General features: G+C 35.5%; 2 protein-coding genes across 5 annotated transcripts; both read right to left on the bottom strand.

Annotated features, from left to right (window-relative positions):
* Positions 1 to 1,268: 1,268 nt before the first annotated feature.
* On the bottom strand, positions 1,269 to 13,018 carry LOC110911062 (probable serine/threonine-protein kinase At1g54610). Of its 4 annotated transcripts, none has more exons than XR_004880582.1 (9): positions 12,575 to 13,018; positions 5,565 to 7,657; positions 4,870 to 5,154; positions 4,314 to 4,631; positions 3,399 to 3,626; positions 2,406 to 2,503; positions 2,080 to 2,316; positions 1,674 to 1,794; positions 1,271 to 1,599 (listed from the first exon to the last, which is right to left on the bottom strand). XR_004880582.1 is itself a non-coding variant. In XM_035983740.1 (9 exons), the coding sequence occupies exons 2-9, from the start codon at positions 5,931 to 5,933 to the stop codon at positions 1,513 to 1,515; spliced, it is 1,785 nt and encodes a 594-aa protein (XP_035839633.1). In that variant the 5' UTR covers positions 5,934 to 7,657; positions 12,575 to 13,018; the 3' UTR covers positions 1,271 to 1,512. The 4 variants fall into 4 exon arrangements, 2 of the variants coding, with proteins under 2 accessions (XP_022011319.1, XP_035839633.1); XR_004880583.1 differs by having other exon boundaries at positions 1,271 to 1,553; XM_035983740.1 differs by having other exon boundaries at positions 1,271 to 1,553; positions 1,992 to 2,316.
* A 129-nt stretch (positions 13,019 to 13,147) lies between these two features.
* On the bottom strand, positions 13,148 to 16,384 carry LOC110911061 (probable WRKY transcription factor 58). The gene is made up of 4 exons (XM_022155626.2): positions 16,046 to 16,384; positions 14,651 to 15,036; positions 13,745 to 13,906; positions 13,148 to 13,573 (listed from the first exon to the last, which is right to left on the bottom strand). The coding sequence occupies exons 1-4, from the start codon at positions 16,376 to 16,378 to the stop codon at positions 13,351 to 13,353; spliced, it is 1,104 nt and encodes a 367-aa protein (XP_022011318.1). The 5' UTR covers positions 16,379 to 16,384; the 3' UTR covers positions 13,148 to 13,350.
* Between the last annotated feature and the right edge of the window lie 7,437 nt (positions 16,385 to 23,821).

Below are 23,821 nucleotides of genomic sequence, written 5' to 3'. Positions count from 1 at the left end.
TCATTGAATTTCGCGAATCAAACGCACTCTACATATAATAAAAGTCTTATATTTTATATCGTAGACTAGTTTTATATACGTGTGTTTATGTATATAGGGACACATTTAATACTAATCATTTTTAAGTAGATAACTACGAGAACCGAGCATTTGTACCTAATGCATAAAAGAAACTCATTGAGAGAGAGAAAGAAAGACAGCTAGAAACTGTGTTACGTGCTAAAGTTTTATTTTTTTTTTATTTATTATAATTGGTTATGCCGTTCTAAAAAAATAATTATGTGTTGAATGCCGCTCCATCTATTCTCTATAGATATAAAAATCCCTACAAAGTTCGTTGATAAAAGTGTGTACACGCCACGTACTAGTTGTCGATGAGGTACATAACTAATCAAACAGACATGTTAATCAAAGCCTTTTGGTTAATTCTTGGATTAAAAGTTGATAAATCAAAACTTTCTAAAGTTTTCTTTAGTATGAGTTACATATCCAATGATGTGTAATCGAAGTAAAAAGAAATTTAATGACGATCAAAACATGTTCGGTACAGAACCAACATCACACTTATGGAAATCACATTAAACTCACCACTCGCAAGTTCTAAATCACCATTGAGGGTTAAGTGCAACCCACAACCAATTGAAGGGTACAATCCACGTGCATAGTCATTAACCTTTGAGTTCGGGTTAGGTCCATCCGTAAGCTGGTCATCTAACACATAAACTGCCCGAATGTGATGGGATTGCCTTCTTGGACCATGATGTTGTTTGGTTTTGATATGAGGACGGTGGGAGGGCTATCACTGGAAATGGTGTCGTGCAAGAAGAAATGAAGATGACGTCCTTTATGGTGGTCAAAAGTCGAAACATCAATTGTGTGATTGCCTCAGTAAGCTTGATCGCTAAATATTGCCGGTGTCTGTGCATAACCCAACCAACAAGTTTTTTTTAACAATGACAACTTACATCTAATTATCACCTAATCTTGCAGTTGCAAGGATTTAAACTCACACCACTTTTACATGAGACAAACAACATACCACTAGACCACTAGGCTATAGGTCAACCAACAAATATAATCACTATTAGAAATAAAGTCTTATGTCGTTCATCGAGGACGACTTAATTGGATTGGCGTTAAAGCAAGAGCTTTAGTACCAACTTTGGGCTCCAATTTCTTAGGCCCATGTTGTACATTTATTTTTTTTAATTTATTTTGGGCAAATGCTCTTAAGTTATTACATGCTAACTTTTGTTGACATCATAACAAACAAGTGGAAGATTTCTTTTATATCATATGCAAACAATACAAAAAATGATGAAAAGAAAGAAAATACAGATGATAAACATATCAGGGCTTGAAAGAAAGGGATATATTTGAGATTTTACACAAAATTTGAACTCATGTTTCATGTTAACATAGAACCATCCACCCAACCCTGTATATATTCATGTATTCTGCCTTCAATTGAAATGTCTCTTCTACCCTTGTTCCAACTTCCAAATGTCTCTTCTACCCTTCTCTTCTTACCCTTTTTTCATGGGCTACTGCATCTTTAGAGCCAAACAGGAGTTAACCTCTAACCTCTTTTATGGTTATCTAACAGAATCAAGATTATATCATCAGTTTAGTTTCCTTAAAACAACAGAAAACACAAGATTTATTATGTTTACCTCTAGAAGGATGTGATCGATGAACACCCGCACAAATGTAATACTCGAGCTGCCTCACATCCGCGCTATGCAACTGATCTAACATTATCGTGTGTCCAGACAGTTCGGGTTCTTGATGGCCCTGTCATATATTCAGATTAATAAAAAGAGTTTTTTAGGAAATATGAGTTGAAACCATCCAAACCGAAGCAAGTAGGTCGGCTCAGATGGATTGAAATCTTTTTGGGTTTTCACATAGTTGTCATAACTCAAGTGCGGTTTTGAGTTTTTCATTCTATACTTTCTCTATATATAAGTAAACATAACACAATGGCTTACATATGATAAAACCTGAGGGTTGTATGCTTGACTAGAATTCAAAAAATCAGGCTGCATAAGATGTTGATGTCTATGCAAATGATCTTGCCTTGTTGTATCCCACGTATAACTACGATGCGATGCCATGGCTTGTGCAGGGACTGTGCCAATGCTGTCAGCTGTTTGTGCAACTCCTGATACCGTATCGTATGCTGCTTTTGAGTTGACATAATCTCGCGATCTAAGGAGATACGGGTTCCTATCCCCTGGAATCATTTTATAACTACGCACTTTTCTCGCGTTTCTTGAACATCCAGATGCCCGAACTCTGCCACCACTCGTCTTCCTGAAACCATTAACCCAAAAGAAAATTATTTGATTATTGTTATTAATAGTTTTTAATGCAAAAAAAAAAAAAAAAACAATGGAACTGACCTCGGTGCTGCCTCACGGAACTTTGCATTGATTTCTTTGGTCGGAGGGTATGTAGGCAAGCTCGCGGGATCACAGGCATAAGGTTTTGTATAGAAGTACTGATCATAAGAACATGAACATCGTTAGGAACAATCTGATGAGGTACAAATAGGCAAGCGCGTTGGCTTGAGGGACTCAAAGTGTAGTGAAAAACAAATGACGGGAACTCGGGTATCCTTTTTTTTTTTTTTTTTCAAAATAAGGACGCAAGTTGATCCCGCCACCAAACCACAGGTACGCAAATTGAAGTTTACTCTTAAAACTGCTTTATCTACTTATTGTGTTTTGATATAACAATAAATTGTTTGAGTGTGATGGAGTTGTGTTTTAGCGGTAGAGGTGGCAGTTTTAATCTGTTTACTATAGACGAGTAAATGGGTTGATGGAGTTACGTTTTATCTCTAACGGGTCATACAGGTAAAATAAAGACTAAAAACTTAGCATAAAATGAAAGAGGCAGAAAGTCACCTAAATGCTTGCATATAGCCTCTTAGATAGAGGATCCGGTACATTAATCCAGAAGTGTGAGAAGTGTATTATAACACTATATAACACCATATAAACACCGTATAACAATATGTAACACCAGATAACACTATATAACAAATATAACACTATAGTTTGTCTGATAGCATGTCTATGATAGATGTATAGTGTTATATATTGTTATATAGTGTTATATAGTGTTATATAGTGTTATATAGTGTTATATAGTGTTACATAGTGTTATATGGTGTTACATATTGTTATACAGTGTTTATATGGTGTTATATAGTGTTATATATAGTGTTATAACTTATAATACACTTCTCACACTTCTAGATTAATGTACAGGATCCCTACCCTAGCCTCTTAAATCATTTTATCTCAAAATTTTATATTGTTACTGAATAAAACAAACACTCTGGGCAAGAAAAATATTTCAGGTCAACTCGAGACAAAATTTTATGTTACCGCGGCTTGAAGGGCTAATCTAGCAGTCGGACGTTTCTCAGGTTCTACAGAAAGAAGTGTGTTGATAAGGTCAACTACGGTTCTCGGGAGTTCTTTACATCTTTCTCTTATATTGCTTTCATAAGAACATTGTGATCTAAACATTGCTGCAAGCGGAAGCCGTGCGTTCTTCCAGTACTCGTCCGGTGGGGTCCCACATAACTTGAATATCTTGTGCAATTGTTCCAACTGAATCCATAAAAAGAAACACCAAAACTAAGGGCGTCGAATCCTGACACGACCCAAAACACAACAGGAAATTACAGGTTTGGGTTTGTCACATCTAATCCGTTTTTATAAACAAGCCATGTTAAGGGTGACCTGTCTTTTAATTAAACATGTCGACCTGTTAACCCATTTAAGTATACAGGTCAACCCTTTTACCACTTGTTTGACCCATTTTTCACAATCTTCCAACCCCTTTATCATGTTTACAACCCGTTTGACTAGTTTAAAAAAAGGGTTAAAAGGGGGTGTTCGGGGTTACACGATTTTAATTTTTAAGTGTGACCGGGTGGTGTCTTTGGCGGGAATAAATATATGGGTTGTGTTCGGGTTCAACTGTTTTACCAACCAACCAACCAACCCAACATCATTGACAACGTCTAAACCAATATCTATTAGACTATATTGTTATGGGCCCACGGACTCAGTTAGGTTTTTAGGGTTTTGTTATTTGTGTGTGACACGGCGTAAACAATATAGAGCCTAGGTTGGCTGTGATACCATGTAAAATGGTAAAGGATTGATTAATCATTATTGAATGATTAGGTTACAATATATAGAGATTACGAGTAACCCGTGGGCCCATAATAATATATAGTATGTTGTTATGTGTTTGTTTAAAGTAGATCATAGTGTTCAAAATGTTGTCACCTCTGTCCTCCCCTTCAGTATCGGGTTGCCATTAAAAAGCTCAGCAAAAACACAGCCCACACTCCACATATCAACACATGGCCCGTAACTCGTGGACCCCAAAAGAAGTTCGGGTGGACGATACCATAATGTCACTACTCGATTTGTCAGCTGCTGCTTGTTTTTATTATCAAAGAAATTCGCGAGACCAAAATCCGCAATCTTTAATACACCTTCGTTATTAATCAAAATATTCGAAGATTTTATGTCACGATGTAACACTCCTCGCGAATGGCAGTGTTCAATCCCTTTTAATAACTGCAACATATAACATTTAATCTGCAAAAAAAAAAAAAAAAAAAAAAAAAAAAAAAAAACATTATGTATGTGATACTTGGATATGTTTGATATCTAACGTGTCAAATGGGCTGAACAGGTCAAACAGGTTGAAAGTCATCCAAAGTGTGTTCAAAGTATTTGTGGGCAGCCCAAACCGTTTTGACCCACACAAAAAGTACCCGTTTTGACCCATAAGCTAACCAGCCCGTTTTGCCACCTCTAGTTAAAAGTAACAAACCTGTGAGTCGGTAAACTTGACATGTGGACAAGACAGGAGTCCAGAGAGATCATGTTCCATATACTCCAAAACCAAATAAATGTTACATGATAACTTTGATGTAATTATGCCCTCCAATTTCATAACGTTTGGATGGTCAAGCGTTCGGAGAATTTTTATTTCTCGAGCCATAAAGCTTACGCTTTCGGGTTTAAAGTTGTCAAACCGCACCTTTTTGAGTGCCACTATTCTACCAGTTTGAAGATCACGAGCTCGGTAGACATTGCTGTATGTACCTTGTCCAATCTACACATATAAAAGACAGCCAAAACAACATGCATAAATGTATTCATAAGCCGCAAATGAAAAGCAAATTCGCACATTATCTTTAGGGCGTCTAAATAGCTTGCTGGTGTGTATAAGATAGATCTTTATAAACTTGAGCTAATTAGGCTGGTATAAATGTCCAAGTCAAGTTCAAGCCAAGGCTCGCTCGCTTATAAAATATTAAGTTACTATCAAGTATCGAGTGTGAGTTGATGTTGCTCACAGGATTCATTTTCTTAAGGACAATCGAGATTTTTGCCTAAAAATTACATTAAATACTTTTAGGGGTCCCCTCCCCCCCCCCCCCCCCCCCACTGGTTACTCAACTGAAACTAACTTGTTTAATTTAAAACTTTAGAATTTCCCCCAAATTTAACGGTAAAGTATACCTTTTCCAACCGCTCAAAGTTCTCCGATTTCAAAGGGAGCCAGCCATCAATGGCATCACCGGCTGCGGCTCTAAGCCACGCGGGCCAACCAGCCGCAGCCTGTTCACCTTCACTTGATCTTCTAGACCCATTCGAATGCTTATTATCCAAATTCGGATTCGAAGACTCAACAACAATTTTCCTAATGCCAGTTTTTTCACCTTCCCCTTCCTCTTTAATCACCTCCAACGGCTTAAAACCATTACGACGAAAATATTTACGACGATTCTCAACTTTATGCACCTTTAACGAATCAGAAGCATCATGAATGATCACGGGAGGATCACGAATACGGGGGTTAGCAATATTTTTAGAATTAACACATCCCATTGAGATTGAGTTTGAGATTGAGTCCCCCAAAATCCGTCAAACGAATCGACAGATTTCGGGGAGACCCCCGGGCAGAAGGAGGAGGGTAAAAGATAGAATACTGAATAAAGATGTCACAAATTTTTCAGAAAACTGAATTATTTTCGGAGACAATAAGATGAAAATGGATTTGTTTTTGTTTGTTTGGTATACCTTTTTTTTCTGTTCCAATTAAAGGTGGTGATAATTGTGGGTCCAAATTGATGTTTATTTGAGTTTCAATGGACGTATGATTGATTGATTATGGGGTTTTAGTTGCTTTAGATTTGGATGAAAGAGACGAGATATCAAGGTGGTGGTTGCATTTTTCTTAACAAACTTTTAAAAATTTAACACTTCTTTTTTATAATTTATTAAAAAATAATGGTGAAATAAATCTAGTATGTTTTGCTAATTATTATTAGGCTAAATTGCATTTTTCGTCCTTTATGTTTCAGGGTTTCTGCAGACGCTTTTCTCTAAGTTTAAAAATTACACTCTTTGTCCTTTATGTTTCCAACCTATTACAGGTGATGTCCTTTCTCATAAACCCAGTTATCTTTTAATGTTAAAACCCCTTATCTCTCTCAACTTCAAGTAATTTATGTAAAAAAGTGAAACACATATAAAAAGCTCATAACGTTATCTTTTCCTCATTTTTCAAACTTTATCTACACATACCACACCTAACTCTCTCTCTCTACCTCAAAGAATTCCGGCAGCCGGACCCAACCAACCACCCACCGGTGGAGCTCCGTCTACGACACGGCGGAGCCGGCGATGACCGGCAACCGTTTTCCGGCAAACCTCACCCAATCTCAAGAAAAACTCTACCCCTGCCTCTCCTTACTCTCGATTGTCGCTCCCTCTCCCTGGATAAACAGCCGGCCACCACCCATTGGTGTTCCTGGCAGCCGTTTTCCGGCAAACCTCACCCAAACTCAAGAAAAACTCTACCCCCTGCCTCTCCTTACTCTCGATCGTCTCTCCCTCTCCCTGGATAAACAGCCGGCCACCACCAATTGGTGACGGCGCACGGCTAACGGTGGGACCGCACCAATCATGGTGGTGGTGTCAAGAACCTGATCGTAGCACGAGAAAGTATTGCCGGGAATATACTTGATGACAGCACATGTTGAGCTCGGTTCGATGAACTAGAAGGTTTGGCCGGAGTTTGCTTTTCCGGCGTGATTACAGGGTAAGAAATAGAGAAATTGAAGGTTGTATTGATGTTGTGTAGATTCGGAATGGCGTTAGAGATCGTTTATTTATACACATATGTAACGATAAAGAGATAACCATGATCGTTTCAAAATTTGCGAGGATCGGTTTCTTAGAGATAACCCATATATGACGAGTTTTTTGGGATAAGAATGGAGATATGGATTCGTTGGTGGTGGAGATAAGTTTTGACACAAAAAGAACGGAACAAAACAGCGCGATTGGCGGTTTCGTAGTTGCCGGAATTGTCACCGGAAAATCCGGCCGGATAATGTAGAAGATGAAGGCGCTGCTTTTGTTTTGTTTTTGAATGTTTCACTTTTTTACATAAAAGGTCCCTCATGTTTGAAGTCGAGAGAGACAATGGGGTTTTAACATTAAAAGATAACTGGGTTTATGAGAAAGGATACCGCCCGTTATAGGTTGCAAACATAAAGAACATAGAGTGTAATTTTTAAACTTAAAGGACAGCGCCTGCAGAAATCCTGAAACATAAAGGACGAAAAGTGCAATTTAGCCTTATTATTACAATCATGAAATTATGTATTGAATTAAAAAATAATGGTGAAAAAAATGTAGTACAGTAGAAACTCTATAAAATAATACACTTGGGACCACCAAAATTTATTAATTAAAAGAGTTATTAATTAATTGATAAATTAATAATTATTAATTTATATATTAATTAATATTTTATTAATTTATAGTAGAATACTTAGTTTACAAACACCTTTCAAGCTTCCACTTAATTATTGTATACAATGCATGTATATCAAATGAACGGCCCAATTTGAAAGAAACCTTCAATCTCCCACCTTATTATGCTTCTTGTGTTCAATGTATCACTTTATGGACATTAAAAATATTTTCTATATAAATACAAGATCAAAAAAGGTTAACACAAACAAATCATACACACAACATGGCTTCCCACCTTAAAGGTGTGAAAAAAACAACAATGACAGACGAGATTCGAAGAGCATTATGCAAGCACAACAAGGATAATCCAAGTCTCACTCAAAAGCAATGGCAAGAATGGGTTCATAGTAACTATGGTTTGCAGGCGAGTCAAGCGACAATATCGAATACAGTTAAGCGGTCTTTAGAGTATCTCTCACTTGCTCCCGAAAGAGGCGATGTTAAGCGACACAAACTCTTTAAAGCACTCAAAAACTCCAGAATTTGATCAAAGAGTTGGGTTATCGCAATGCAATGGATGTCGAAGATGTTCTGACTCACCCAGAAGAAAATGTAGTTGCACAGTTGTTAGTTGTTGACTGATGAAGAAATTATTGAAAGCGTTAATGGAATTAATAAAGATGATATCGATGAAGAAGATGATGAAAGTTCTACAATGGAGCCCCCTTCGCGAAACGAAGCTATTAAAGCGGCAATCACTAAGGAAAATTAGAGACGAGATTCAAGGGGAAATTGATTTCAACAAAAAACAAAAGACAATTGAGTCATTTTTCAAGAAACCTTCATAAATCATTCATGTAATATGCTATATATAAGGAATTATTTATTTATATTTTATATGGGGTCTAAAGAAATTATCAAAAATGTATTATCTTATAATTTTAGCGAATTATTAATTTAGCACCCTATCCCTGAGTCGGGACTGGAAAAAATATTATCTTAGAGAGTTTATTAAATAATCGAGTATTAATTTATCAAGTTTGTACTGTATGTGTGTATGTGTATGTTTATTATTACAATCATGAAATTATGTATTGAATGGGTAAGGAGGAAACTTAAAATCGGTGTGTTAGAATGTACAAGACTGTTGTAGTGGTGGGTGAAATGTGAATAAAAGGATTAGAAAAAAATATTAAATTTATGATAGGCCCCAATATGGCAATCCATCACAAAGTATTAAATAATTGGATTAACAGTCTTGAGATCACATACCATATCAGTAGAATACGATAAATAAATATTGTTTGATAGGCTACGAGAAAAGGATTAGTAATTCATTTTCTCAGGGGCTATTTGGTAGCCTTTTAATGACCATTCAGATGCTATATCTTAATAGTTTAAAACCTCTAAATGAATAAGAGGTAACCTCAAGTCTGAATGGTTAAGAGGTAACCTCTGATTGGTAAATCATCACATGTCACATTCTTCTACCTTCTCATTGGTAAAATTCTTAATGGTTCCATTAAGAGGTAGCCTCTTAATGACCATTCAAAGGTTACCAAACAGCCCCTCACTCTCAATACTCTAAACAAGTCCCTTGAAATCAATACTTATTCTCCATACCCTAGAATTCCAACTTTATCTTATTTGGGTGGAGATACAATAGAAAGTTTGTTTGGCTAGGAAGGCAAAGAAGTGATCTTAACCATCCATTAAGTTAATCAAGGGCTAAGATTAAATCAGGGAAATTGAAAGGAAGAAAAGAGACGCGTGAGTTTGTTCAAGGGCATTCTAGTCAATCCAAGCCAATAGTTTCTCTCTCCTCCAATTCCCCTCATTTTTTAAATGTTAATAACTCTTTCATACGACATTATTCTTTTATAAAAATTGCACCAAAAAAACGAGCGTTTTTTATCTTTAAAACGAGTATATTATTGCTATATTTAAAAAAAAAAATTAAACCCAGTTCTGTAAAACGTAATAGAAAAACCCCCAGTTACGTAAAACGCAATGAAAAAAAAAAACCTAAAAAATGACATTTTTCTAAAACGCAATGCACCAAAAACACAAAGAAATGACTTATTTGTAAAACGCAATAGCTAGAAAACACAAAGAAATGTCTTATTTCTAAAACGCAATGGACTGAAAACACATAAAAAAGTGTTTTACCTAAAACGCAATGCACAACAAACACAAAGAAATGTCTTATTTGTAAAACGCAATGGCCAGAAAACACAAAGAAATGTTTTATTTGTAAAACGCAATGCCAGAAAACACTTAAAAATGTCTCATTTCTAAAACGCAATGACCTAAAAAAAAAAAAGTGTTCTCTGTAAAACGCAATGGACTGAAAACACCTAAAAATGTGTTTTACCTAAAACGCAATGACTAAAAACACTTCAAAAATGTGTTTTTACCTAAAACGCAATGACTAAAGATACTTAAAAATGTGTTTTTTCTAAAACGCAATAGCCAGAAAACACATAAAACTCTCTTATTTCTAAAACGCAATGGGCACATAAAACTGTTTGTGAACTGTTTTTGAATTGTCTGTAAACTGTCTGAATTGTCTACGAATTATTGGCTTCGAAATGAGCCAATTTCTGGAAAATTAATCTTTCTGATGCGTTTTTAGTACAGCAATTTAATCGAAAAAAAAATTTTCCGAGCCAGGGGCTCTGCCCCTTGGACCCCGCCAGGGACTGCTGCCCCTGGGACCCCGCTACCAGGGGCTGCCGCCCCCGGACCCCCGCCAAGATCGTAAAACGCAATGACTAAATAAAAACCCAGATCGTGAAAATGAAATTAAAGAATTTCTTAAATGGATCGAAGCCGGTTTCTTCATCAATTGACGAATTTTGAATGATAAAAACACTAATCAGCGATTGAATCGAACAAATCAAGTGATTATCTTCAAAATCATCAGAAAAAATGAGATTTTGAATGAAATTAAACTGGGTTTTCTTCGAAAAAAGCTAAAGAACACGTTGATCGGGTGGTTGAATCATTGATTGATGACGAAAATCACACTATAATGTAGTGATTATTGAGATAGTAAGTGAAGAAAAGGATGGAGATGGTGGGTTTTGAAAATGGTGGGTTTTGAAGTAACTGGGAGAAGAAGGAAGAAGAAATGATGAGATTGACTAAAATACCCTTTCTCTTTATTTTAAAATTTGCCACATGTCATAATCCTATGACTTCCTATCCTTCCTAGCGAAAATTAACTTCCTATTTGATCTTTTCCCTATGTTATTTTATGTTATTTTGACATGAAAGATATTTTACTATGATTTTATATTTAACTATTAGGTTAGAAATCCGTATGTTACACATCCTAGAAAGAATAAGCATCATACAAAGAACAATAAAATCCAATACGATTAATAAAACAAAACAACATCAAATCACATTCATAGACTAACATACAGAGTATTATAACATCAAACCATATTTAATAAAAAATACATTTTTTAAATAGATAATCTAAAAGGTTAAAACCCTAATTTAATTAGAAAATAAGAACAACAAAATAAATAAATAATGAATTAATTCAACATAAATATATTGAACACGAAGAACAGTATAACGTTGTTAAAATATCAGAAAAATAAGTTGAAATCGATAACCAAAGTTTTCGTGAAAACGATAACAAATCGACGTTTAAAACCCTAAATCGCGGAAAATAAAAATAACAATGAGAAGTATTTGCATATCGATTAATTCAAATTTTCATTTGTAGAAGAATACCTTGACGAATAAACGTTGATGATTACTTGCGAGGTAGTGGAAATGCGATTGATTTTGGGTTTCACAAAGAGTAGATTACAAAAATCGTCCTTTATATATGTCAGTTATTGCAGACTGTGTCATTTATCTTCAATAATTACAGAAAACGTACTCGATGTTTGCAAACCCTTGCAAGTTATGTCCTTTAGCTCTAACTCAGTTAATTAGTTATTGATAGTTCTACCTTTGAATATTCCCCCATCAGTCCTACCTTTCACCTATTTTTCCTACACCAGTCCCATGTTAAAAAAAACTTAACGGAGTTAAGCTTTTTTTCCAAATTACAAACAGTTTTTTAGGGCTTTTAATCAGAACGACGATACAAGTCCATTGATCTAAAACTTACCTCGAAATGGTGCTCCTAATGACTTGATTTTTATTAATTGGAAATTTAAACACCCGAATTGAAGCGTCTTTTTCATCGTTTGGAGGACCATTTCAAGGTAAGTTTTACATCAATGGACTCGTATTGTCGTTCTAGTCAAAAGCCGTAAAAAATTGTTTGTAATTTGGAAAAAAAAACATAACTCCGTTAAGTTTTTTTAACGAGGGACCAGTGTAGTTAAATAGGTGAAAGGTGGGGGACTGGTGGGGAGAATATTTAAAGGTGGGACTGTCAATGGCCAAACACCTCTAGTTGGGATTGTTATAGGCAGCACTGTTCCTACGTTTTCGGAGGCCCTAATCGAGCTACGAAGTGGTGACCCTTTTGCAAAATTTGACATTACTAATTAGCCCTAATTCAACAAATTAGCCCTAATTTCAACAACTTAAAATCAGCCCTAAAGGCCTAAATAACACACTAAATTCAGCAAATTATCCCTAATTCAACAACTTAAAATCAGTAAATTAGTCCTAATTCAACAATTTAAAATCAACAAATAATGAAATAAGCATAATCCCTAAACAAGAGATTCAAATTGGCAAATACACCCTAGTTCCCTATTCAACAAATGAGGATGTGAATGTCTAACCTGAGTGAGAGCCACAAGATTAAATCGGCAACCATAAAATCGCAAAACTGAGCAGAGTGAGCACAGCAGTGTGAAAATCGCAAAACTGAGCAGAGTGAAAATCGCAAAACTGAGCCGTCGGTTGTTAAATGTTACCTAGCGATGCAGAGTCCTGATGCCATGATTATTGCGTGTCTGATACTTTGATTTCTCATTGCTCAGTTCCATATTGTAAACTTAAACGTTTCAGAGACGGTCGCCGCTTTGGCTTCTATGACCACATCACGTGCTTTCAAACGTCTATGAGTGCCATTGCGTTATTAGGTTTATGTTCACAGATAAAAGATTTGGGCCTTCAAATTGGTGGCCCTTCAAATTTATAAAGAAAATCCATTAGAAAATAGGTGGCCCTTCAAATATGATGGCCCTAGGCCTAGGCCTAGGTTCATATACCCATTGGGCCGGCTCTGATTACAGGTCAATTCCCTCTTACTTTATTAGTATATATTGTTACAAAGTTGGGTATTAAAAATTACACGAGTTTGTCTTGGGCCAACCCAAAAACTGATGAACCGACCCGGAACGAACCCAAAATACTTCAATCGATGCGGTCCATGGGCATATATTTTATTCAATACAGTTTTAGCCACTCTACACAACAACGAGATACAAATATGATACTACACATAATGCATCACACAACTATCTATCAATTGAAAGAATGTAACAGAAAATCAAACAAAAGCCAAGTTGTTTTCCTTCATAACACGCGATGCGCATACAATCATAGCAAAATTTTAAACCAAAGTCCATGACGGGATGTGCTCTTCTTTCGATTGTAATAAGGTCATTTCTTCGATTTTGAAGTTGGTTATATTGTGACTTGAAGGCTTTGCAAGTACAGGAATGTCATGTTTATGTTTGCCTTCATATGTAGTTACCACAGATTTCGGATCTAAACAAACCCTCTCCACATGCTTGCGGACCTTGCATCCCTTGTAAGCACATCTATAGTAACTCCTGCAAGTTACAACTTATGTTAGTAAGCCTAGTAAAACGGGATGGTTAGGTTGGCTAACGGGTTAAAACATGTTTAATTCAAACGAAACGAATTCTAACCAAACGGCAATTATATAAAGAAAAAACGTATTAATATAGATTCACCCGCTATATTCTTTTTACATAGATCACCTTGGATAAGTATTTCCCTTTACCACTTTCTGCCCATATTTTCGCCACTTGAATCCATCGTCTAATATATCAACTTCACTTCTCGTTTGCACCACAATCTTGGATTCAACCACTGTCACTCGCGATGAGCTAGCCCTGTCCACGCACCCGAAATCCGTCTTCCTGTACCCCAATGCAAAATCTCGTCAAGAGGTCGGGGCTAGCGTGATCGCTCGCTCCAATATTAAATGAAATTATGACTAAACATCCCTCTAAAAATTGTTGCTCTACTAATTGAATATTTTTTTTAAAAATATTGTGATTATTAAAAATATTTTGTAAATTTGAAGATACAGTTTTTGTGTTAAAATATTTTGTAAATTTGAATATACAGTTTTTGTATACATTATCTCTTTTTTTGTTCTTTCATATTCATTTAGTTTACTCTAATAATCAATATTATTTAGCATCTAATATATAAATTTTAATATACAGTTTAGTTCAGCTAATTTTCCTAGTATATTTTAATATAAATTTTATTGGAAATTGAGTTATATCCAAAATAAAGTAATTTTTGGTTTCGTAATATTAAAAAAAAATTATGTTGGATGCAACTCAATTTCCATTTCAATTTATCTGTAAACATAGAAAAAAATACAAACAAACGTGTATATCTATATTTTTATTAGGTATTAAACATTGCAAAGTTTTTAAAAAGAATAAAATATAAATAAACAAAAATTAAAAGATCAAGAAAAATAAAATTTTTACAGAAAACTTCTAAAAATATTTACTTTAATTTTGCAAATTATTTTAATAATTACGATAAGACGTCTACAAAATTATTTTAGTTTTGCAAAAAAAAAAAAAATTATAAATAATTACTTACAATACTAGAAAAGAGTTCTAAAAAGATAGAAATTTTGCCTTTTCTTTAGATTAGCCTCATGATCACCCTCAACCTCATTTGCTACCACATGGTTAACAACTTCTTGATAGGGGTTCACTGGTTCTTGAACAAAACTCGTGTGTTGGTCCATGGGTGCACCATATTTGGCCTGCGCATGCACCAGTGGCGGCTCATGGTTATGTTGACCTTTATAAATGATGTCGCTAACATCCCCGTCAAGAAAATGTCCGATCTTTTTTGTGGCGGGGCAGTTTATGTGTGTGCATTTGTAGTAGCTACGAGGAAGCTCGCTCGCCTTTACTTGTTTTTGCCCGTATTTCCTCCATTTGTACCCGTCATTAGCGGGGCGGTTTATAGATACAACATATTCGGGCTTTGAGTTGTCAGATTCGGAATCCAAATCCTAAACGAGTCAATTAATAACGGGTCAGAAACTATCTAGATTTTATTTAAAAAATACGTTTTACTTTAAAACCGGACCGAATATTAAACTGGTTGTTTATTCGGTCAAACCAGGAGACTAGTCTCCATAGTGGATGATATAAAAATTAATTTAATGTTGATATATATTAAAAGATTTTAAATATTTTATATATATTAAAATCATACGTCAGGAATGAAAGTAAAACTTAGGTAAAAAAATCTTTAACTGCACTTCTTACACTGTAAATAATACATGTTTTTAATTTTTTTTTTTTTTGATTTGATTTTTCCTAAAATAACATGTGTGCGTTAACTTTTAAAATAAATCTAAATTTCCGGTTGTGTTTAATTTAATTTTTTCCTCAAAATTCAGGTATAAATTATGTTGAAAACAAAGTGTGTTTTTTGGTTCGTACGCTATACGAGTGCTGAAACCGTGACAAACTTAAGCGATTTTAACCAAACAACATCGAAACCAGTATAGGTATTTGTTTTTGGTTTTGGTTTTCAATCAATGTTAAAAACCTGTCGATATCCTTTTAGACCTATCACGACTTTATTTTTTGGGTTTTCTTTGGTTGCTACAATGAGTGTTGGTATTGTAACGACCAAACCAATACGGAACAGATTCTCAGCACGGAGGAATCTCATTAGTTATAACTACATTTAGTGTAGATAGAAAACATTAATGTAAAATATAGGATAGAAAACATAAATGTAAAATATAGAAAAATATATATTTTTCGTACAATTAAATTAGATGTCCCAATAAAATTTTTGAACCAACTTCGGTTCAACCCAATAGATGGTTAGCCAGTTTAACCGCAAAGTCATTTGACCAGCCGTTTCTTTCATTGGGGTCAACTGGTCAAGTGTCCAACCCACGTGAACCGGCAAGACTATTACTAAAAAAGGTAAAAACTGTCTTCTTGTAGTTTTCTAATATAAAAACTATTACTAAAAAAGGTAAAAACTATTAGTAAAATTACCTGTTGATTTTGCTTGTCATCTTCTAATTGTTTTCCACAAAGTAGAGGAGCAGCCTGGTTTCCGGCAGCAAGGCCCGGTAAGGTTTCATCGAAAAGCCGAGAAAAAGAGGCGAGATCAGTGTCAGGATAGTGATCAGAGAAAAAGTTGGAGACAAGTGTCATAGGCCCGGGGCTAAGCCCGATGGCCAAGGTCTCTATAAAAGACAGCTGTGGGAGTGTTAGCGTTGGTGGAACGCTCCATTGTGATAGTGGTGCCGCGTCTCCGCCAATGCCAGTCTCTGCCATATGGTCAAGATGGATTGATGGTTGTGTATGACGTTTGGTTGGTGACATATAAAGTGTAGATATATATGCTTGTAACTTGTTGGAAAATAAATCAAAGGGGACCTTTCGAGCATTAATTGGAAATCAATCATCTTGGTCACGGACCTTTTTGGAGTTTTGTATGGTATAAAAAGAAAAATAAAATATCTTAGAAATATTATAATACATATATAGGGGTTGCTTAACGTACAATTTGTGTTAAGGTACGCAGCGTACGAGATTGAGATACAACATGCGAACTTCATTTTTCACCATGCGATTTTTTTTACAACATGCTATTTTTTCATCTTTCAACATGCGACTTTTTATATTTTACAACATGCGAGTTTTTGTTATGTAAAATACTATTTTCTTATTTTTTTCAACATGCTATTTTTTTTCATCCTTCAACATGCTATTTTTTCATCTTTCAACATGCGACTTTTTATATTTTATAACATGCGAACTTCAAATCTCGTACGCTCGTATGATAAGGCATATTATACATTATACTTTCAGTACATATTTAAATTAGTTTACATCTTTGATGAGTTTTTAATTATAAAATATATAATCAATTTTAAGCAAGATATGATTGGAACTTTATGTGATTTGGGTTTTCATTTGGTCAAAATGGGTTTGGATTCAGACGAAATGGGATTAGGCTAATATAAGTCAGGTTCCTTGATTTTATTAGAATTGAGTTTTCTAGAAGCGAGAACTGAACTGAACTAAAAACTGATTACCTGGTTTGGTTGGGTTTATATCCGAACCGAAAACAAAAAAATATGTAAGTAAGTTTGATTTTAAATGGTTTCAGTTCAGTTTGGTTTAACGTTGAATCAGATAGAAATCATAAACCACACACCCTTATTTAGTAGCGTGTTAATCAAAGTAATGGTAATTGATTATTGGTGTAGAAAGAGCCATAAGAACAAGTAATGTGATTAGAATAAGAATCTTAAAAACTCACGCAAGACAGTTGGTACACAACATATAAAAAATTGATATAATATAGAGTAATAAATATTACATACAAGGTTACAATAAATAATTTTCTAACACAGTCTACGTTTAAATACGGTATTGGTGTATCTTGTAAATTTTTCAATTAAAAGTTTGGTGACTAATCAAAATCTTATGTTAGTACATCGTCATTAAGGTTGTGGGGACGTGGAGGGGCTTGGGTTGGGGTATTGCTCGATACGTGATGCGGGTGGGATCCACAAGCTCATGGTGAAAAATGAGGGGTGTGGTGTGGCTTAGTTTGGCGTGACCAGCCACGCGATTTTTTTTATTAAAGTATCCAACAAATGCCAGCCATATTGGACCAGCCAACCAAAGTCAGCCATGTAAGACTTTGATCTCCCCGAGGCGAACCTTTTCGCGGACAAAATGTATATCCATCTCGATGTATTTAGTACGTTGATGATTAACGGGATTCTCGGCAAAATAATTACACAAATACATAAAATATACAACCGAGAATATGGAGGCATATATCTCAGTTAACAGGGGCAACGCCACGCTCAACGGCAACCCAAGATGGAGCAGTTGGCGTTGAAGGGCATCCCCTCCCCAACCAGCGCCCCACTCCCCCAACCTAAGAGATTTGATCGTCATAAATGCAAGATACATCACATCACATGATGATACTTTTGGGTACATGCATGCATGCATGATGCACCTTAGAATCCAACTTGCCATGGCTACTTGTTCCTTCATTAACTGCTCCAAGTTGCACAAACATTCAACCAACAACACTTCCAGTGGGCTAGATGTCATTAACAATTTAAAATGTATGTATTTTGACATAATAAATAAATAAATAATTAAATAAAATAAACTAAGAAATAAGTATATGAATTTAGTTTCAATATTCAAAAGGGTGTCGAACGAAAGACTTCTATCTCTTTCAGCAGCAAGTGTACAACTTGACAATTCAATTTTGTTTTTTATTTAAAAAAGTATAGCTATATTTAAGCTCTATATCTCATTATTCTCACACCTCTGTATCTTATTTTTATATCTTTTTTCACTCTATCTCTCTCTATATATATCTATATCATTTTTTACTCTATCCCTATATATATATATATATATATGTATCTATAGAGACAGATAGAGGGAACATGTGTGTGAATATTAACTCTTAGACCCTGGTGCCACCCCGCCAACTCAGCAAAAATAGCGCCCCTTGGCGCCCTCCTACACCCCTTGCATGTTACCAAGGGGGCGCTACCCCTTGTCCGCCAACCCACTAACGGGCGTGAATGGGTGCATCTGGTGGGCTCCATGCCTCTTAACCAATCAGATTTTGTTTATTTTTTCTTTCTTTTTCAAATAGGTGGGGGCATTAGTGGGGCTTTATCCCACACCATCATCGTTAAAGAGGGCGTTATTTTTATCTCAAAATCTACGTGACGTGATAAAGCCCATAGGGGCTTTAAATCAAACCCACCAGCCTTATATAAATCTGATGTAGGAGATGATGTTACACGCTTGAATGCATTAGAGATTGTTTATAATCAATAATCATCCCAAATTAAATAAATGGGTAAATTACTTTTTGAGTCCCTGTGTTTTATAGGTTTTAACTAGTTGAGTCAAAAAGCAAAAAGTTTAACGACCTGAGTCCCCATAAGCATTTTCTTTAACCATTTGAGTCCAAATTTCTAACACTGTTAGAATTTTTTTTGTTAAGTGACCAAATTACCCCTATCCACCAAATCTTGAGAGATGGGTTTTTAAATTAGGGGACTAGGGGTGGAATCACTAGTGATGGATTCCATCACTCCCACTATCCAATCAACTAATGCCATGTCATCAACCATATTTCCATCACTAGTGATAGAAATGGACTAGGGGTGGAATCACTAGTGATGGGGATTCCAATATACAAGTATTAATGCACAATGTACAAGTCATACCCTATAAAACTCAAAAGTTCAACGCGTTATGGCCAGCACGCGTTTACATTTCCACGCGTTATATTGTTGGTGGCGGCGGTGTAGCAAAAGCCCATCACTCGTGATGGGGGGCCGAACACGGACCACCCCGGGTCCTCTTATAGAAAGTAGTTTAAGTGGTTGTGAGTGGAGGAGAGAGAAAATGTTACTGTTCATCTGTATATTTGGGGGGACACTGTTCACTCTGTATAATTTTTTAATATATTTTGAAAGTGGTTGTGAGTAGAGGAGAGAGAAAATGTAATATATATTGAAAAGGAGAGAGAAAAAGTATTTGTTTTTAGTGGAAATATATTGATATAGGAGTTGTTTTTTAGTGGAATGTATGTATATTTTTAGTGGATTGGATGTGAATGCTCTAACTACTAAAGATTTGAAAACCCTATAACTAAAAAATAAATAAAAAACTAATTTACAACTCTCTCATTCATCTTCCTCCTCAACCAAGATGGCAATAACCAAGATTGAACTCAAATATCACAGCCACAACAGTATCAAATCGCTGAATAATATCAAATCGCTGAATAGTATGATCTGTAAGTCGGTATCAAATCGCTGAATAATATCAAATATTTCTCCTCAGAATATCACAGCCACAACAGTATCAAATCGCTGAATAATATGATCTGTAAGTCAGATCTAGATCTGTTCGAAAATCAACCAAAATTGATGTAAAGCTTCAATAATTTTAATAACGTAAATCTCATATTCAGATCTACATCATAAAAACTCTAGGATTTATCACAGCTAATCCATTATCACAGATCGAAACTCAATAAAGATATTCCAAAAAGTTGGAAATTTTTGATCCGAACCAAATCGATACCTTGTTCTGTACAACGGCCCTTGAAGATTATTAAAACTCACATCAAACACTTTCACCTTTTTCAACATCACAATCTCCACCGGCAAAAACCCGGTGAGATTATCATTCATCAATACTATCTCATTCAAAGTTCTCCCCATCTTCCCAATACTCCCGGGTATACACCCACCCAAATCATTATTTGCCAAAACCAGCACTAAAACCGGCGAGTTCCCAAGATTCTCCGGTATCCCAAACTGAAACCGGTTATCGTTTAAAAAAACCGCATCAAGATCTTTATCAAACAACTTGCTCGGAACCGCCCTTCAAACTCATTAAACCGGTTAACAGGCCGAGCTCCGACGGGAGTGTTTACGTCGCCGGAGTTGTCGGCGGCGAAGGTGAGGTGGGCGGAGATGAGGAGGGTGAGGAGGTGCAGTGGTGGTGGGTGTTGTGGTGGTGACGGTGAAGGTGAAGGTGCCGTGGCGACGGTGGTGTTGATGGTCGAGGTGTGTCGATGGGATGGAGATGCTTAGAGAGAGAAAGTTCTGGAGTAACTTAGGGTGCTCGGGGTGCAGTCGGTAAAGCAAATCGGGGACCGACTTCACCGATTAGGGGGGGCTGCCATTGGTTCGGGGAGGGAAATCGGGGAACAAATTGGGTGGTGGTTCACCGCGAGCGGGGAGGAAGACAGATGGTGGGGCCCATTTTTCCAACCAATCAAACAATTTTGTTTTTTTTTTTTTGAATAAAAAAACAAGGGTAGTTAAGAGGGGAGTGGCGCCATCAAATTGGGGTGTTAGGGGAGTTTAAGAGGGGAGTTGACGTGGCACACGGGGATTGGTTTGGCGTAAGAGAGGGGGCTCACCTATTAGGTGAGCACCCCTTACACCCTTATGATCTGAGATGATATGATCCAGAGAATATATTATTCAATAATAAAATGGTTAAAATGCTTTTTTATAAAAGGGTAATTTGGTCATTTAACAAAAGTTAACAAAATAATTTTAACAGTATTAGAAATTTGGACTCAAATGGTTAAAGAAAATGCTTATGGGGACTCAGGTCAATAAACTTTTTGCTTTTGGACTCAACTAGTTAAAACCTATAAAACATAGGAACTCAAAAAATAATTTACCCTAAATAAATATATTACAGTTGCGATATTAAATAAGTAGTACTTACATTTTTTGAAGTTTAAATCAACTTTAGACAGTCTATTATCGTCCTCCAATAATTTGTGGATGCATGAACCTTCTGAATAAGGTTATGACCGGCATAGCTGCAAAATTAATTTGGTAGGCCACTTCCAAAATTCAGTCCGACCCAATCCAATAATTTGTCGGTTCTAACCAAAAATTCCAAAACCATAAGTTCACTCAACCCATGCCAACCGTGATATCTCGTTGCCGGTTCGGTCAAGTTTTAAGAACATTGGACTTTTGTTTATAAATTCTCAACATGGACTCATTTGAAGATGGTTTTCAAACTAAGGGCTTGTTTGACAACTTATAAATGGTTAAGTGCTGAACCAGTAGGAGGTCTGAATCATTAAGTGTTGAACCGGTAAGAGGTTTGAACCATTACGAGTCAGTATAAGAGGCAAATGTCTGATCAAATTCAGAGGCAAATGTCTGAACCATTCAAACATATGCTCGCGAAACAAACAGTCTGAACCATTAAGTTTTGAACCAGTAAGAGGTCTTAACCATTAAGAGCCTCATTAAGAGCTAAACAAACAACCCCTAAGTCCAAAAGCTATATTTGGGGGTCAAAAGTATGATATAGGGGTTTATAAATTCTCAACATCGACTAGTTTAAGAACATTGGATAAAATACTTGATTTTTTTTAGAAAAAAAAAAACCCTGGAATATTAAATCCCGAGAAAGGTTATTGAACAAAATGAAAGAAGTGTACAAAGTATAAGAGAGAAGTTTGGCCCTTGATTTTCAAGATCATTGGTTATGATTAAGTGATCCCTAAATATAGAATTCACTTGACTAAAAACAAGGGAAACAAGTGGGGAAAATGACAAAACAGAAAAATCCAATATTGTTGACTTATAAATCCACTCCCTCTTTGATTTTCAAACGGCTATAACTTTTTTATACGTTTATTTTTTTTATAAAAATTACACCGAGCATATCATTTTCTTTAATTCGAGCAGGCTATGGCTATAGTTTTCTTAAAAAAATAATTTTGCTGGATTTTGAATACCTATTACGTGATTACGTGATTTTGAATACCCAGTAAGTGACTATGTGATCTTAAATACTCATTACGTGATTAGTTGATTTCATTATAGTATTTTATGTGAAACTCAATAAGTGACTACGTAATTACGTAACAATAGTTTACTATGTATATTACTCATTTCGTAATTACGTGATTTCATTATAGTGTTTATGTGAATCTACACCGAGTGATTACGTAATAACAAAACATATAATACATAATATTTCATATAGAATACCTAATATTTCAGATACAATCATGTATTAAGGATAAACTATATACAAAACATTAGCCAAATCAACCTATAATAACAACATAATGTCGTATATTAGAGTCAAAACAACATATAAGGGGAGGCGGGGTGGAACGTTGAAGTTCCGTGATGGCCGTTTTCAACGCGTGGAAAACAAAAGATTCCCACCGCCACCGAAATTTATAACGCGTGATATATAGATTCCTTGATAATTTCAACGCGTTATAGGGTGTGAGTGATAAATGGATGTGAGGGGGTGTGGGGGTTTATTGTTGGGTGTTGTGAGTGATGACCATTGCCACCAAAAAAGGTTGTGAGTGATGGAAAAATGGTTGATGACATGGCGGAACTTGATTGTGTGCTTGTCAGTGATGAAATTCTATCACTAGTGACCACCCCCACTCCCCTAATAACAACATAATGTTGCATATTAGATATTTAACCACGTCGTAAGTATAAACAAACAAGTTCTTATTAATGAATGTGTAATCACGTAATAAGCATAATATTAACATTAGTTGTAACAAATCATATTGAATGTGTAATCACGTAATGGTATTTAAAGTGGGTGCTCAAAGTGCTGTAATTTTTTTTTAAGAAAACTATAGCAATAGGCTGCTGGAATTAAAGAAAATGAAATGCTCATTAATATGGTGAAATTAAAAAAAATATATTACTGTATAAAAATGTTATAGTCGTTTGAAAATCAAGGAGAAAACTAGTTCAAAGTGAAAAGACGATCATACCTTTCTCTCCATAAATTGAGAAAGGCAAATGTGTGATCATGATTCTCTCCTACACGGCTACACTTCGTATGAAATTCCTCTGTTGTATGTGATCTCTTATTTATGTCAACAAAACAAAAATACAAAAATCACTAATTTTGCAACATTTGTATTTTATTTTGCTGTTTGTTGTCCGTTTACCAACCATCTCGATGTAAATTCATAACACAAAAAATAATTGATATACAATGATGACAAACAAATTCTACAATTACAAGTAATTCCAGTTTTCTAATTTTGTAAAACTATTTCACATGTTTATATTATTCCCGTATCATTAAAAATATGATTATCAACAAGCCCGGTGAGTAAAGCAGGTTGAAACCGATTTAACGTCATAGGGTATTGCAGGGCCTAACGCCACCAAAACATTAGGGCCTCCTAATTTTTAGAAAGTTTTTATATATAGTTATATGTATTAGGCC

Source organism: Helianthus annuus, chromosome 15, assembly GCF_002127325.2.
Source record: "Helianthus annuus cultivar XRQ/B chromosome 15, HanXRQr2.0-SUNRISE, whole genome shotgun sequence".
Taxonomy (NCBI): domain Eukaryota; kingdom Viridiplantae; phylum Streptophyta; class Magnoliopsida; order Asterales; family Asteraceae; genus Helianthus; species Helianthus annuus.
The sequence above is the reverse complement of the archived record's forward strand: the minus strand, read 5'-3'. Positions and strand labels throughout refer to the sequence as shown.